The 13,975-nt window shown below is 48.4% G+C and overlaps 1 protein-coding gene across 1 annotated transcript in view; it reads right to left on the bottom strand.

The window, feature by feature from the left end:
• CMTM7 (CKLF-like MARVEL transmembrane domain containing 7) overlaps positions 1-13,975 on the bottom strand; it is a 69,026-nt gene that overhangs the window by 49,189 nt on the left and 5,862 nt on the right. The window contains exon 2 of the mRNA XM_011961625.1: positions 13,871-13,975. Within this exon, the coding sequence (XP_011817015.1) occupies positions 13,871-13,975 (105 nt within the window). The remainder of the gene's footprint in view (positions 1-13,870) is intronic.

The raw sequence follows: 13,975 nt of genomic DNA, 5'->3' as shown, positions 1-13,975 counted from the left end.
AAAAAGGCTTTTGTGAGTGCGTTAGTTATCTATTGCTCTACAACCAATTACCACAAACTTGGCACCTCAACACAACATTCATTTATCATCTCACAGTTTCCATGGAGCAGGAGTCTGGGCAGAAGTCCACTGTTCAGGGTCTCACAAGACTGCAACAAGAGGTTGGCCAGGCTTGGGGTCCTCTTCTGAGCTCACATGGCTCTTAGTGGCTTTCAGTTTCTTGTAGCCACAGGTCTGAAGTCCCGTTTTCTTTCTTTCTTTTTTTTTTTGAAATGGAGTCTCGCTCTGTCGCCCAGGCTGGAGCGCAGTGGCGTGATCTCGGCTCACTGCAAGCTCCGCCTCCCGAATTCACGCCATTCTCCTGCCTCAGCCTCCCAAGTAGCTGGGACTACAGGTGCCCGCCACCACGCCCGGTTAGGTTGTATTTTTAGTAGAGATGGGGTTTCACTGTGTTAGCCAGGATGGTCTCGATCTCCTGACCTCGTGATCTGCCCACCTTGGCCTCCCAAAGTGCTGGGATTACAGGCGTGAGCCACCGCACCCAGCCTGAAGTCCCGTTTTCTTGCTGTCTGTCAGCTGAGGGCTGCTCTGCCTTCCAGGCATGACCTTTGGATGCTTGTGACATGGTCCCTCACAGGCTCTCTCTCAACAAGGCAGTTTACTTCTTCAGGGCCAGCAGGAGACTCTCTCCCTTTGGGAAGGACCTAGTACTTCTTTTAAGGCTTTTACCTGATGAGGGCATGCCCGCCTGGGAAAAATCTTTTGATTAATTCAGAATCAACTCCTTTGGGACCCTAACTGCATCTGCAACATCCCTTCACCTTGGCATATGACATCCTGCCACCTGTGCCGTATTCCACTGGTCAGAAGCAAGTCAGAGGTTCCACTCACACTCAAGAGGATGGACTTACACAGGATGTGAATGACTAGGAGTCACCCTCAGGTGTGCGTACCATGGTGGGCTAGTGTGGGGGACTGCTCTCCGTACATAGAGAGACAGCGCACCACGGTGGAAAAAGAAGACTTGCTGGACCTAGGTTCAAATGCTGGATCCACAACTTCATAGATGTATTCAACTTTGGACGGCTATGTATTTAACTTTTAACCTCTCAGCTCTGTTCAACCAAAAGGAGGAAAAACTGAATACTCCACAGAGTCATTAGAAGAGTTAAACAGGCTGGGCGCAGTGACTCACACCTGTAACTCCAGCACTTTGGGAGGCCAAGGAGCAGGGATTACTTGAGGTCAGGAGTTTGAGACCAGCATGGCCAACATGGTGAAATCCTGTATCTACAAAATTACAAAAATTAGCAGGGCATGGTGGCATGCAACTGCAATCCCAGCTACTCAGGAGGCTGAGGCAAGATAATTGCTTGAACCTGGGAGGTAGAGGTTGCAGTGGGCCGAGATCAAGCCACTGCACTCCAGTCTGGGCAAGAGAGTGAGACTCTGTCTCCAAAAAAAAAGAAAAAAGAAAAAAAAAAAGGAAGAAAAGGTTAAACAAAGGAAAACTGCATGTAAAATCACCAGACATAGTAGAGCAGGAATTGAAACTTTAGATCCCCTCTCTCTTCCCAGTCCTTCCTGGAGAAACTTAGAACTTAAAAATGAAGATAATAATAATGTTGGGTAATGTGAAAATGCTTCCTAAAATATGGCATATACTTAGTCCGTTCAGTACCCCAGGGAGGGGTTTTCCCCACTCCATCTGAATTCATCTCTGGCAAAAGATGAAGTCATCACTAGCAGCTGCTGTTATGTCTCATAGCATCTCCTTCTAGATCTGCCACAGCCTGCCCATCAAGCAAGAGCCAAATGAACATACAGTACGACCAAGTAACGGACTGAATGCAGTGATCAAAACACCATTTTCAAACAGCGTTTAATGACACAGGACAATATACACAACATAATGATCATGAAAAAAATACCCCAAATTGTCCTTTTAAGAGCTCAAGTGGTGGACTTGGACCGCCTGGCTCCAAATCAAGTCCACCTTCAGTATTTATGAGTCTGTGCCTCAGTTTCCTCAGTGAATTGGAGATAATGATACGACCCACCCCATAATATTGTTGTAAGGATTAAGCAAGGTAACACATATAAAAAAATACCTAGCCCAGCCGGCACCGTGGCTCATGCCTGTAATCCCAGCACTTTGCGGGGCCGAGGTGAGCTGATCGCTTGAGCCTAGGAGTTCAAGACTAGCCTTAGCAACACGGCAAAACACTGTCTCTATAAAAAATTAGATAGGCATGGTGGCCTGCGCCTGTAGCCCCAGCTGTTAATACTAGGGAGGCTGAGGCAGGAAGATCACTTGAGCCAAGGAGGTCAAGGCTGCAGTGAGCAGAGATAGCGCCACTGCACTCCAGCGTGGATGACAAAGTGAGACCCTGTCTCAAAAACAAACAAGAACAACCAAAAGCAAAGCAAAACAAAACAAAAAACACCTAGCCCAGTGGCTGTCACCTAAGGAAGTCAAAGTGCTATTATTTAGTTAAGTACCACTCTCACAACTTTAGAGGAAACGTTTAAAGAGGCTTCTTCACAATGTTGAGAGCTGGCGCTGGCTTCTCAGGGAATAAGGGAAATCTGAAGAGGAAGAAGAGACTGAAAGTATTCAGAGGTCACACTACAGTAATTCTCTCTGCTTTCCAGAAGGCTCCACTTCACTCTGTACCCAAAAGCATTTAATTAATTTCTCCTTTTCTCATTTATTTCAGAAGGAACTTCATTTTTCTCTTTAAAAAAAATGAGCGGTCGGGCATGGTGGCTCAGGCCTGCAATCCCAACACTTTGGGAAGCCAAGGTGGGCAGAACACAAAGTCAGGAGTTTGATACCAGCCTGGCCACATGGTGAAACCCCTCTCTACTAAAAATACACAAGTTAGCCAAGCGCAGTGGCAGGAGCCTGTAATCCCAGCTACTCGGGAGGCTGAGGCAGGAGAATTGCTGGAACCCGGGAGGCGAAGGTTACAGTGAGCTGAGATCACGCCATTGCACTCCAGCCTGGGCGACAGAGCGAGATTCTGTCTCGAAAAATAAAATAAAATAAAATAAAATAAATGAGCATGACACAGCTTTTAAGCTTCCGAGCAACCCTTTGGAAGTAGTAAGTGGAAACTGTGGGTTACCGCCTCTCTGGTTATCAATCGGTCTTTCTAACCATCTGAAGTAAACTGGCAGGGCGCCTGTAATCCCAGCACTTTGCGAGGCCAAGGCGGGTGGATCACTTTAGGTCAGGCGTTCGAGACCACTTTGGCCAACATGGAGAAACCCCGTCTCTACTAAAAACATAAAAATTAGCTGGGCGTGATGGCCCGCGCCTAGAGCCCCAGCTACCTGGGAGGGCTGAGGCAGGAGAATCTTTTTTAACCCGGCAGGAGGAGGTTGCAGTGAGCCAAGATTGCACCACTGCACTCCAGTCTGGGCGACAGACTGGAGACTTTTTTAGACTCCGTCTCAAAAAAACCCAAACCAAACAAACAAAACCTTTGCTTAAAGTAAACTAAAGAGAGAGGGCTTGGCAGAGGGAGGAGGGTGAATGCCCCAGGAAAAGGAAGAGCCGCGTCACTGCCCTTGCTGATTTCAACACCAGCCAGGTGAGGCGCGTTTTCTGCAGGAGGCTGAGAAGGGCTCTGCTCGCGATTTCCGCCCACGAGCGCGGGGTGCCTGGAGCAGTGCCCGCGTCCCAGGCCCCTTTCCCCTCCGCAGCCCCCGGGCTGCTGCCGGCGCTGGGCTCGAAGCCAGGCCTCTGCCGATCCCAGGAGTCGCCGCGGACGCTGCAAGCCCTGCCAGGGAATGAGCAGCGAGCCCAGGAAACCACTGAGCCAAAGTGGTAACAAAGAAGGCCAGCGTGCGCGGGCGGCGGCCGAGCCAGGCTTCCAGGGCCGCACGCTGGGCCGGGCGCGAGGCAGATGGCAGAGGGGAGGAAACAGATGGCTGTCCAGTGGCGCTGCACAGGAAGCGCCAGGGCTGGCAGGAAGACAGAAGGGCGGCCTTCGCTGCAACGAGAATTTAAATAAATACACCGGCCCACACAGGGAATCCCCCAGGATTCCAGGGTCCTGGCGTGCTGGCGGGGGCGGGGGTCTCTAGGGCCCCTGCAGTGGAGAAAACCAACCCCGAACCCCTCCTCTACCCCCTTTCGCCCCGGCTGCCGGGCAGCCTGGAGGACCTTGGGCTGGTGTTTCCATCCCTATCGCCTCACTGCGGCCAGTGATTCCCAGCCGGAGTGTAAGTGGTTATTTGAGGTGTCCTGGATGGGAATTCTTGCCAGTGATTACTAAAGCCTTAAGCTCTGCAGCCTGAATAGATACGGTCTTCCACAAGAGTGGAACTTCCATTCTTCAAATATATGCAGATACTGAGGCCATTACTTAAATACGAGAACATTTAAAAGCATTTTTGAATTTTCTAGTCTGTCTGTCACTGTTCCTTTTCCAAATCATCAGACACCAAAAATACGATTACAGCTTAAATATTATTACTGTCGCACTTGGCTCCTTGAAACTCCTGGATGATAAAGGGGCGCTCATTAATTTCTAGATGTTAAAAAGTCTAGAGAATTGTTTTATGCCAGTCACCTGAGTAGGGCAAGAGGCACTTCATTTCTCTCTCGGAAAAGGTCAGTGCCATTTATTCTGAAGAAGTATTTACAGATGTGTACACCAGGATTCTCTACAAGGAGGTTCATCACAGCCTCCTTTGTATGCAGGCAGAACTGGAAGCTCCCTGAGCCACAGTGTACCATGGTACACACAACCATGGTACCTCCATGACTGGCTACGACAGCGCTGTTAGAAACCAAACTGCAGACGAACAAAATGCACCACATATTAAACAAACAGCAAGAGAAGCATTTACAGCCAGGCATGGTGGTTCATGCCTGTAATCCCAGCACTTTGGGAGGCCGAGGTGGGCGGATCACAAAGTCAGGAGATTGAGACCATCCTTGCTAACATGGTGAAAACCCGTCTCTACTAAAAATACAATAATTAGCTGGGCGTGGTGGCCTGTATCTGTAGTCCCAGCTACTCAGGAGGCTGAGGCAGGAAAATGGCTTGAACCCGGGAGGCAGAGGTTGCAGTGAGCCCGCACCACTGCACTCCGGCTTGGGCAACATAGCGAAACTCCATCTCAAAAAAAAAAAAAAGAAGAAGAAAAAGAAAAGCATTTACAAAATATGTATAGAATCATCCTAGTTTTGTTTAAAGCAAAACACCACCAGCCGGGCATGGTGGCTCACGCCTGTAATCCTAGCACTTTGGGAGGCCGAGGTGGGTGGATCACCTGAGGTCAGGGGGTCGAGACCAGCCTGGCCAACATGGAGAAACCCCGTCTCTGCTAAAAATACAAAAATTAGCCGGGTGTGGTGGCACATGCCTGTAATCCCAGCTACTTGGGAGGCTAAGCCAGGAAAATCGCTTGATCCTGGGAGGCGGAAGTTGCAGTGAGCCGAAACCGCACCTCTGCACTCTAACCGAGATCACACCATTGCACTCCAACCTGGGCAACAGAGTGAGACTCTGTCTCAATTAAAAAACAAAAACAAAAAACCCACCACCAAAGTTATGTGTATCTACTATAAAATAGTTTTACTTTTTAGTCTTGGGGAAGAGGGAGTGGGTGAATCCCACTTCTCTTTTCTTCTTGTGCTCCCCAAAGTTTCCACAAGGAACAAGTATTACTTTTGTTAGCAGGAATAAAGTCAGTAACTTATTTTATTATATTTTATTTTTGCATTTGTTTGGTCACTGATGGAAAGTAGTTTCTTGTCAGGAATGGGCTGAGGTCAAAGAATCTTGGCAGTTAGGTTCTTTGCTGCTTTTTACTCTCCAACTTCCAGGAAGTAGGACATGGGTGTGCAGACTGCACTTGAGAACCAAACTAGACCCCCGCCTCACCCCCGCCATACAGGTCTAACGCAGAACATGAAGGGGTGGGCCTTTCTGGATGATGCTGGGCTATTCTGTGCTAACAGGTCTATTCACAGCTATGCCAGAGGCAGACATCCCCCACAGCTGAATTCCACTTGGCAGCTAAGCTGTGAACTCTCAGAGTGAAGCCTGGAATTGCCCAGGCCTCTTAGAGGGTCTCTAGGACCCACTCTCCTGACAAGAAACCTTAGTGTACTCCCCCTAGCACCCAGTCTGGGAAGGCTCCTTCCATCTTATTTCAGACAAAACACCCTTTTAGGATATAAAGTATTTTGCACTGTCAAAATTCCAGTTTGCATTACTATTCTGAAATGAATAAAATGTATATGTAATATAACCCTAATCCCTGTGACAACCGGAAAAACAAAAGTTCCATAAAATTCCAAAATAACCCCTAGGGGGCGGTACAGCACCTAGTTAGGAGTCACTTCATGAATGGTGAGTTGATAGGATGCTTTGCTGATTTTTCTTAGACTAAGGACTGTATATTCACCAAGATTTGGCAGACCCTGGGGTCTGGTCCCTGCATACCTCCAGTCTCATTCCCAATACTCCCACCCTGTTCTCTCCCCTCCAGCCCTAGAGATACTCCTCCCTCCACTAAGAGCCAGGATCCATGCTCTTTCTTTTCTTTTTTGGAGGGATGGGAGGACAGGGTCTCTTTCTGTCACCTAGGCTGCATGGAGTGCAGTGGCGATCACCACTCACTGCAGCCTAGACCTCTGAAGCGATCCTCCCATCTCAACCTCCTGAGTAGCTGGGACTACAGGCACGTGCTACCATACCCATCTAATTTTTGTATTTTTCGTAAAGACTGGGTTTCACCATGTTGCCCAGGCTGGTCTCAAACTCCTGGGCTCAAGCCATCCACCTGCCTCAGCCTCCCAAAGTGCTGGGATTACAGGCACGAGCCACTGCGCCGGCCAATGCTCCTTCTTCTGCTTGTGATGCAATTTCCTCATGCTCACATCAGATGTCCCTTCCTCAGAAACACCCTTCCTAATCCCCAAAAGGTCACACCCCCTGGTATATGCTCTATACCACTGAGTACTTCTCCTTCATAATTTGGAACCGGTTTGTAATTACATATTCATAACCATTTCGATTAATGTTTATTTTCTCTCTCTGAGTATAAAGAGGCAGGGGCTCATCTGTCTTCTTTCCACAGTGCCCTAGCACACAGTCGTGATCACCTACTAGTTAGCTGATCACAGCAGGTGATCAACAAATATGTGCCAAATAAATAAATGAACCTCCCGGAAGATATTTAGATTTCCATCACTGCCGCTTGTGAAATACATTCTGATTCTCTGTCCATGTTATGGTTATGCAAATGTCACAGTCTGTTTTGCTGCACAGGCAGAAAGAGTCTATCTTGTTAATAGCTGTATTTCACATAGCATAAGATTAAGAGCATAGCAGATGCTTAATGGATAAGATGGCACCCATTTCTAAATGTCTGGGATGGGATGATTAAGATAATTACCCCAATACTGGCTCATTTCTTGCTACATCTTTTTCCTTCCCATCCCTAACATATCACTTATCTCTAACTTAAACATATACTGAATAAAGGCAGTAAAGGGGTAAATGAGCCACTCCCAACCTGAAAAACTTACACTCATCTGTCAAGATGCAATTTAAATATCACCTTTGCCCTCTGACCCTCCTCTTCCATAAGGTGGGCAACTATCAGAACTTTTACCTTCCTGAGCAGCCAATTTTGGTACTTGTTCATCCCCTCAGCTTGTCAGAGGCATCCTAACCAGAGTGACTCCATCTTGAATAAAGGCCGAGAGAAAGCCAAATCTGCTAGGTTACATTCCCGGGGGGTTGGGCACTCTCGGTCACAAGATGTTTATGGCTGAGGGAATAAGTTAATATATATATATATATTTTTTAAGACAGAGTCTCGCTCTGTTGCCAGGCTGGAGTGCAATGCCACGATCTCAGCTCACTGCAACCTCTGCCTCCCACGTTCAAGCGATTCTCCTGCCTCAGCCTCCTGAGTAGCTGGGACTACAGGCGTGTGCCACTACGCCCGGCTAATATTTTGAATTTTTAATAGAGACGGGGTTTCACCGTGTTAGCCAGGATGGTCTCTATCTCCTGACCTAGTGATCTGCCCGCCTCGGCCTCCCAAAGTGCTGGGATTACAGGCGTGAGCCACCACACCCGGCCCGAGTTAATAATATTAACTAACTAAATACAGACCCAGAACTTATGGAAATGTCCCAGTACTTTAAGAAGAAAAAGTATTCTTAGTTTAAGAATAGGTTCTGCTTTTAAAATAATGGCCCACTCATAAATTCTCGCTAAGATCAATAATCACACAGGAAAGTAGCAACACTAATAACTTGTCACAAGCTGACCACAAGCTTTTGTAATAAAGTACACTATTTCTGATAACCTGTATAAGCAAGCATTGTATTTGCAATGGGTGCGTTCCTCCTTTTGCTTTCTGAAGACTCCCTACTCTGTAATTGAGTAGTCTCTAGTAAACTATCTTGACTTCACTATACTCTACAACTTGCCCCGATTTTTTTTCTGCACGAGATCCAAGAACCGGCTCTTGGGATCTGGGACAAGACCCCTCTTCCCATGACAAGCTGAACCACAGATTACTTGAGGGCAAGAACTCTGTCACAGTCATCTGCTTCTGCACAAATGGAGATGAATGTGGCAGTTATAAATGTCTGCTGAATGAACAAATAGATAGGGAGTGTTGGTAGGGCCACAAGCCCCATCGTGGGGTCTCCTTAATCCCACAGCAAAGATATCTAGACCCCTTCAGACCCCAGAGCATCCCTTTCAGCTCAGACCCTTCAGGCACTCAGGGGATGCCCTTCAGCCCACCTTTTGTGACTCCTGCAGGGGACACCCCTTCTTCTAGGAGTGGATGTGGCGGGAACACCACAGGGATTCCTGAAGTGTAGCTGTTGCCTCCCCACACCCAGTGGCTGCATGCAGAGCACCTTGCCCCCTCACACTCATCCACAGGTCTATTTACATAATTATATACCATCCAGTTCACTCATTTAAAGTGTAAAGCTCAGTGGTTTTTAATATATTCACAGAGTTGTGCAACTATCACCATCACCAATTTTGTTGTTTTTGTTGTTTTTGAGATGGAGTCTCGCTCTGTCACCCAGGTTACAGTACAGTGGCACAATCTCAGCTCACTGCAACCTCTGCCTCCCGGATTCAAGCAATTCTCCTGCCTCAGCCTCCCCAGTAGCTGGGATTACAGGCGCCTGCCACCACATCCAGCTAATTTTTGTATTTTTTAGTAGAGACAGGGCTTCACCATATTGGTCAGGCTGGTCTCGAACTCCTGACCTCAGGTGATCCACCCATCTTGGCCTCCCAAAGTGCTGGGATTACAGGCGTGACCCACCGCATCCAGCACCATCACCAATTTTTTGAACATTTTCATCACCGCCAAAAGAAACCCCATATCCATTATAGCAGTCACGTCCCATTTCCTTTCAACCCCTGCTCCCTGATCTAGGTAACCACTAATCTACTTTTTGTGTCTATGCATTTGCCTACTCTGGACATTTCATATAAATGGAATCATATAACATGTGGTCTTTTGTGATTGGCTTTTTTTCACACCTTACTGTTTTCACGGTTATCTATATGGTTACAGGCATCAGTACTTCATTCTCCCTTTTTATGACTGAATAATATTCAATTGTATGAATGTACCACTTAGTTTTAGTTGCTGTTTACACATTCATCATTTGATGGGCAGCTGTGTTGTATTCATTTTCTGGTTATTATGAATAATACTATTATGAACACATATGAACGTGTAAGTCTTCATGTGGACATCTGTTTTCATTTTTCTTGGGTAGAGCTGGGAGTAGAAGTGCTGGGTCACATGGTAATTTTTGAGAAACTGCTCGGTTTCCCAAAGTGGCTGCACCATTTTGCATTCTCATCGACACTGTATCAGAGTTCCAATTTCTTCACATCCTCCACACCTTCATCACTTGTTATTTTCTATTGTCATCTCCGTGGGTGTGAAGTGTTATCTCACTGTGGCTTTTATTTCCCTAGAACTATTAACAGGCAACAACTATGCCAGAGTTATGAGTTTTAGAGATCAGGCCATTAGGCCTGGATTGGTTTCACCACTACTGCTAAGAGCTGTGTGACTTCAGTGTCTCTTTAACTCTTTAGCCACTTTCCTTACCTATCAAACATGTTACTTCACTGGATTCTTAGAAACATTTCATGAGATTATACACACATGGTATATAGTATATAATTACTAGAACATTATCAAGAACAATAATAGGGCTAAAAAAATGTAGCTATTAAAAAAAAGAGTCTCATACAGGTGCAGTGGCTCATGCCTGTAATCCCAGCACTCGGGAAGGCCGAGGTGGACAGATCCCTTGAACCCCCAAGTTCAAGACCAGTCTGGGCAACATAGCGAAACCCTATCTGTATCCAAAAATACAAAATTTAGCTGGGCATCATGGTGGGTGCCTATAGTCCCAGCTACTTAGGAGGCTGAGGTGGGACAACCGCCAAGCCCAGGAGGTCAAGGCTGCAGTGAGCCATGATGACACCACTGTCCTCCAGCCTGGGCAACACAGCAAGACCCTCTGTCTCTCTCAAAAAAAAAAAAAGAGTCATTTAGCCGGGCACAGCAGCTCATGCCTGTAATCCCAGCACTTTGGGAGGCACAGGCAGGGGTGGATCATGAGGTCAAGAGATCGAGACCATCCTGGCCAACAAGGGAAACCCCGTCTCTACTAAAAATACAAAAATTAGCTGCGTGTGGTGCTGCGTGCCTGTAGTCCCAGCTACTCACGAGGCTGAGACAGGAGAATCGATTGAACTCGGGAGGCAGAGGTTGCAGTGAGCGGAGATTGTGCCAATGAACTCCAGCCTGGCGACCGAGCAAGACTCCCTCCCAAGAAAGAAAGAAAAGGCCAGGCACGGTGGCTCACGCCTGTAATCTCAGCACTGTGAGACACCAAGGTGGGCGGATCACGAGGTCAGGAGATCGAGACCATCCTGGCTAACAGAGTGAAACCCCGTCTCTACTAAAAAATAAAAAATAAAAATAAAAAAAAATTAGCTGGGCGTAGTGGTGGGCGCCTGTAGTCCCAGCTACCTCAGGAGGCTGAGGCAGAAGAATGGCGTGAACCCAGGAGGTGGAGCTTGCAGTGAGCTGAGATGGCACCACTGCACTCCAGCACTCCCGCCTGGGTGACAGAGCGAGACTCCATCTCGAAGAAAAAGAAAAAGAAAGAAAGAAAGAAAAAAGAGTCCTTTAAAGTCAAAAGTCAAAACTTGTGACTGTGTCTCTACTCTGAAAAGGAAGACCAAAGAAACTGAATTATCATGGCCAGAAGATTATAAAACTTACACACGTATAAATGACATGTCAAGTATACACATTCACTTAGAAACTCATTTTCTAGTAATGGTGGACCCAGAAGAGGCCCAAGACAAGGGAAGTCATTCTCCAATGGAACAGCCTTTGCAGTGATTTCTTAAGAAAACGTGTTGGCAGATCTATTGATCAGATCATGATGAAAACATTTCATGAGAAGCTGAGGACAAAAGGGTCAGCCTGTTCAGCACGCAACTGAGAAATCAACGGTCAAAATGAGAGACCCATAGAAAGAGAGCCCAGTGGGTGGCATTAATTTAGCTGCTTCTGTCCTTCCCCAAAGTTAAAACTTGGCTAAACAAGCATTTTCCAGCAAAGAAGCCAAATGAACCTCAAATGCCCAAGCAGAGCCTTAGAAAACCTTAGAAAAGAGGAGAAGGGGGAAAATAGGGAGGAGTCAGACAAGAGGCCCAAGCAGAGAGCCCTAACTAGACTCACATGGTCATCCTGCAAGGGCAACTTTGCTCCCAGAGGGTCTGATCAAACAAGCCTGCAGCAGTGATGGGGAACCCTCCAGGGCAGGTGTAAGACTCCTCAGCATGGTTTTAAGAGGGGCACACAGAGAAGCAGGAGCCACATAAAGAAATTCTTCAAGTCTTTGTTCTCTTTTTTGGAACAACAGGCCCCACTCTTGTCACTTGTAAATTGGCCCAAGGGCCACAGGCCAGAGGCTAGCTGAGGAGCTTAAAATGAGATGGAGATTTCTCATCTTCCAATATCTTTATTCATCAAAATCATGGACCACATGAAGGCCTCTCATCTCCATTACCCTTTCTTTGTACCTTTTTTTTTTTTTTTGAGACAGGATCTCCCTCTGTCATGCAGACTAGTGTAGTGGTGCAGTTCACTGACCTTCTCGGCTCAATGAATCCTCTCACCTCAGCCTCCCAAGTAACTGGGACTAGAGGCCCCTGCCACCACACCAGGTTTAAATTTTTTTTTTGTAGAGATGGGAGTCTCGCTATGTTGCCCAGGTTTCATCTCCATTATGTTTGTGTACCAAACTCATAGACCAACAAGGAGACTTTTCATCCCACAATATCTTTGTCCAGCAAACTCATGGGCCAAGATGGAGGCTTCTGATCCCATTCTCTGTCTACCAAACTCATCCCTTCCAATGCTCAGGAAAGGACTGTCTCACCCCAGCCCTTCTTTTAAGGATGGTGAGATGGGCTGATCTCTTCTATTTGGCTGATCAGATCTCTTAGCCTGGGCCAAAAAATGCCCTGCTCAAACCCAACAATGCTCAGCACCAGATTTTTTTTGTACGTTGCTAAAATGCCTCTATTCCTAATTTTTGGTCTATCTAGACACCCTTCTTAGGGAGGCAGGAACTCAGCGCCCCTTCTCTTTAGGTCTGGTCCAAGCAAGACATGAGAGCCACCTTATGCACACTCCGTGTCTGGAATAGCAGTGCTACGGATGCACAGACGTCCTGTGCCCAACCCCCTGGGGCCAGTCCACCTCAGTAGGCCCCAGCTTCTGGGTCTGTGACCTTGTCCAAGCCCCACACTCCTTTCCCCACACCTCTTTTTGAAACTTACCGCTCCCCTCCCCACCATTCTTGGTGCAAACATTACAATGGTGGAGAGTCACAAACAGCCCAACCCAGTTTCAAAACACATCATACAAACGGAAAAGGTGTTTCTTAAAGAAGAAAAAAAACGGGAGGGGAGAAAAGAAAAGAGTGGGGAACAGGAGAATGAGCCAGGCAACGTCTGCCCTGGTAGAAAACCCTTGTGCTGAGCTGGTCACAATCCAAGCCCAGACACTCATCCTGCCTGGCTCCACGGGTGACTCCCATTCAACAGTCTGGCTCCCCCACATGAGTACCAGCCCCTGAGAACAGGCCTTTCCCAGCTGACCACCTGCCCTCCAGAGTCCCCTGAGACCCGGGCCCTCCCTCGGAACTTGAGAGCGCAGGGGACCTGGACGGTCGTCTCAATGGTCCCAGTTCTTTTTCCCTACCATGGAACGCAAGACCCTCTGACCTCCTCCCTCGAGCGAAACTGCACACACAGCAGGGAAGCCCTGCCGCGCTGGCTTGGGAGGAAAGCGGAGGCCGTGGTCGGGGAGGAGGTAGGGTTTCGCTGCCTCAGCGCCGCCGCCTGGGCGACTCTTCCACCCCCGACTCGGGTTCGAAGCGGCGCGGCCCAGAGAAGAGGAAGAAAGACGAAAAGGAACTTTGCCCGTGGCTTCAGTCTGTAGGAGGGTCAGGCTCCGCAGGGGGATGGCCGGAGAAACTTGCAACCCTGGCGACCTGGGTCCGCGGGAGCAAGGTCGGGGGCGGCGCTGGGGGCTGAGCTCCAGCGCGGCGGACTGAGCTCCAGTGCCGGGGCTGCGGCAGCAACTTTCCCGGAGGAAGCCTGCCGCGAACTTTAGCGACGCGGTCCCCCGCCCGCTGCGCGATGCTCCCTGGGCTCCGGCCGGTTCTAGCCGCCCGGCGCGTCCGCTCCCCGACCCCTGCTTTCCCGGGACGCCTCGTGGGACCTCAGCCTCGCGCCCCGCGCTAACTTACCATCTGCGCCACTTTCAGCAGGGCCGCGTGGGTCCGGGGATAGCTGGGGTCCAGCAGCCCCTCCAAGGGGCTCGCGCTGGGCTGGGCCGCGCCGGCCCCGGGTCC

This window comes from Colobus angolensis, unplaced genomic scaffold (genome assembly GCF_000951035.1).
Source record: "Colobus angolensis palliatus isolate OR3802 unplaced genomic scaffold, Cang.pa_1.0 Scaffold56, whole genome shotgun sequence".
Lineage (NCBI taxonomy): Eukaryota > Metazoa > Chordata > Mammalia > Primates > Cercopithecidae > Colobus > Colobus angolensis.
This window is presented reverse-complemented; position numbering and strand designations above follow the sequence as displayed.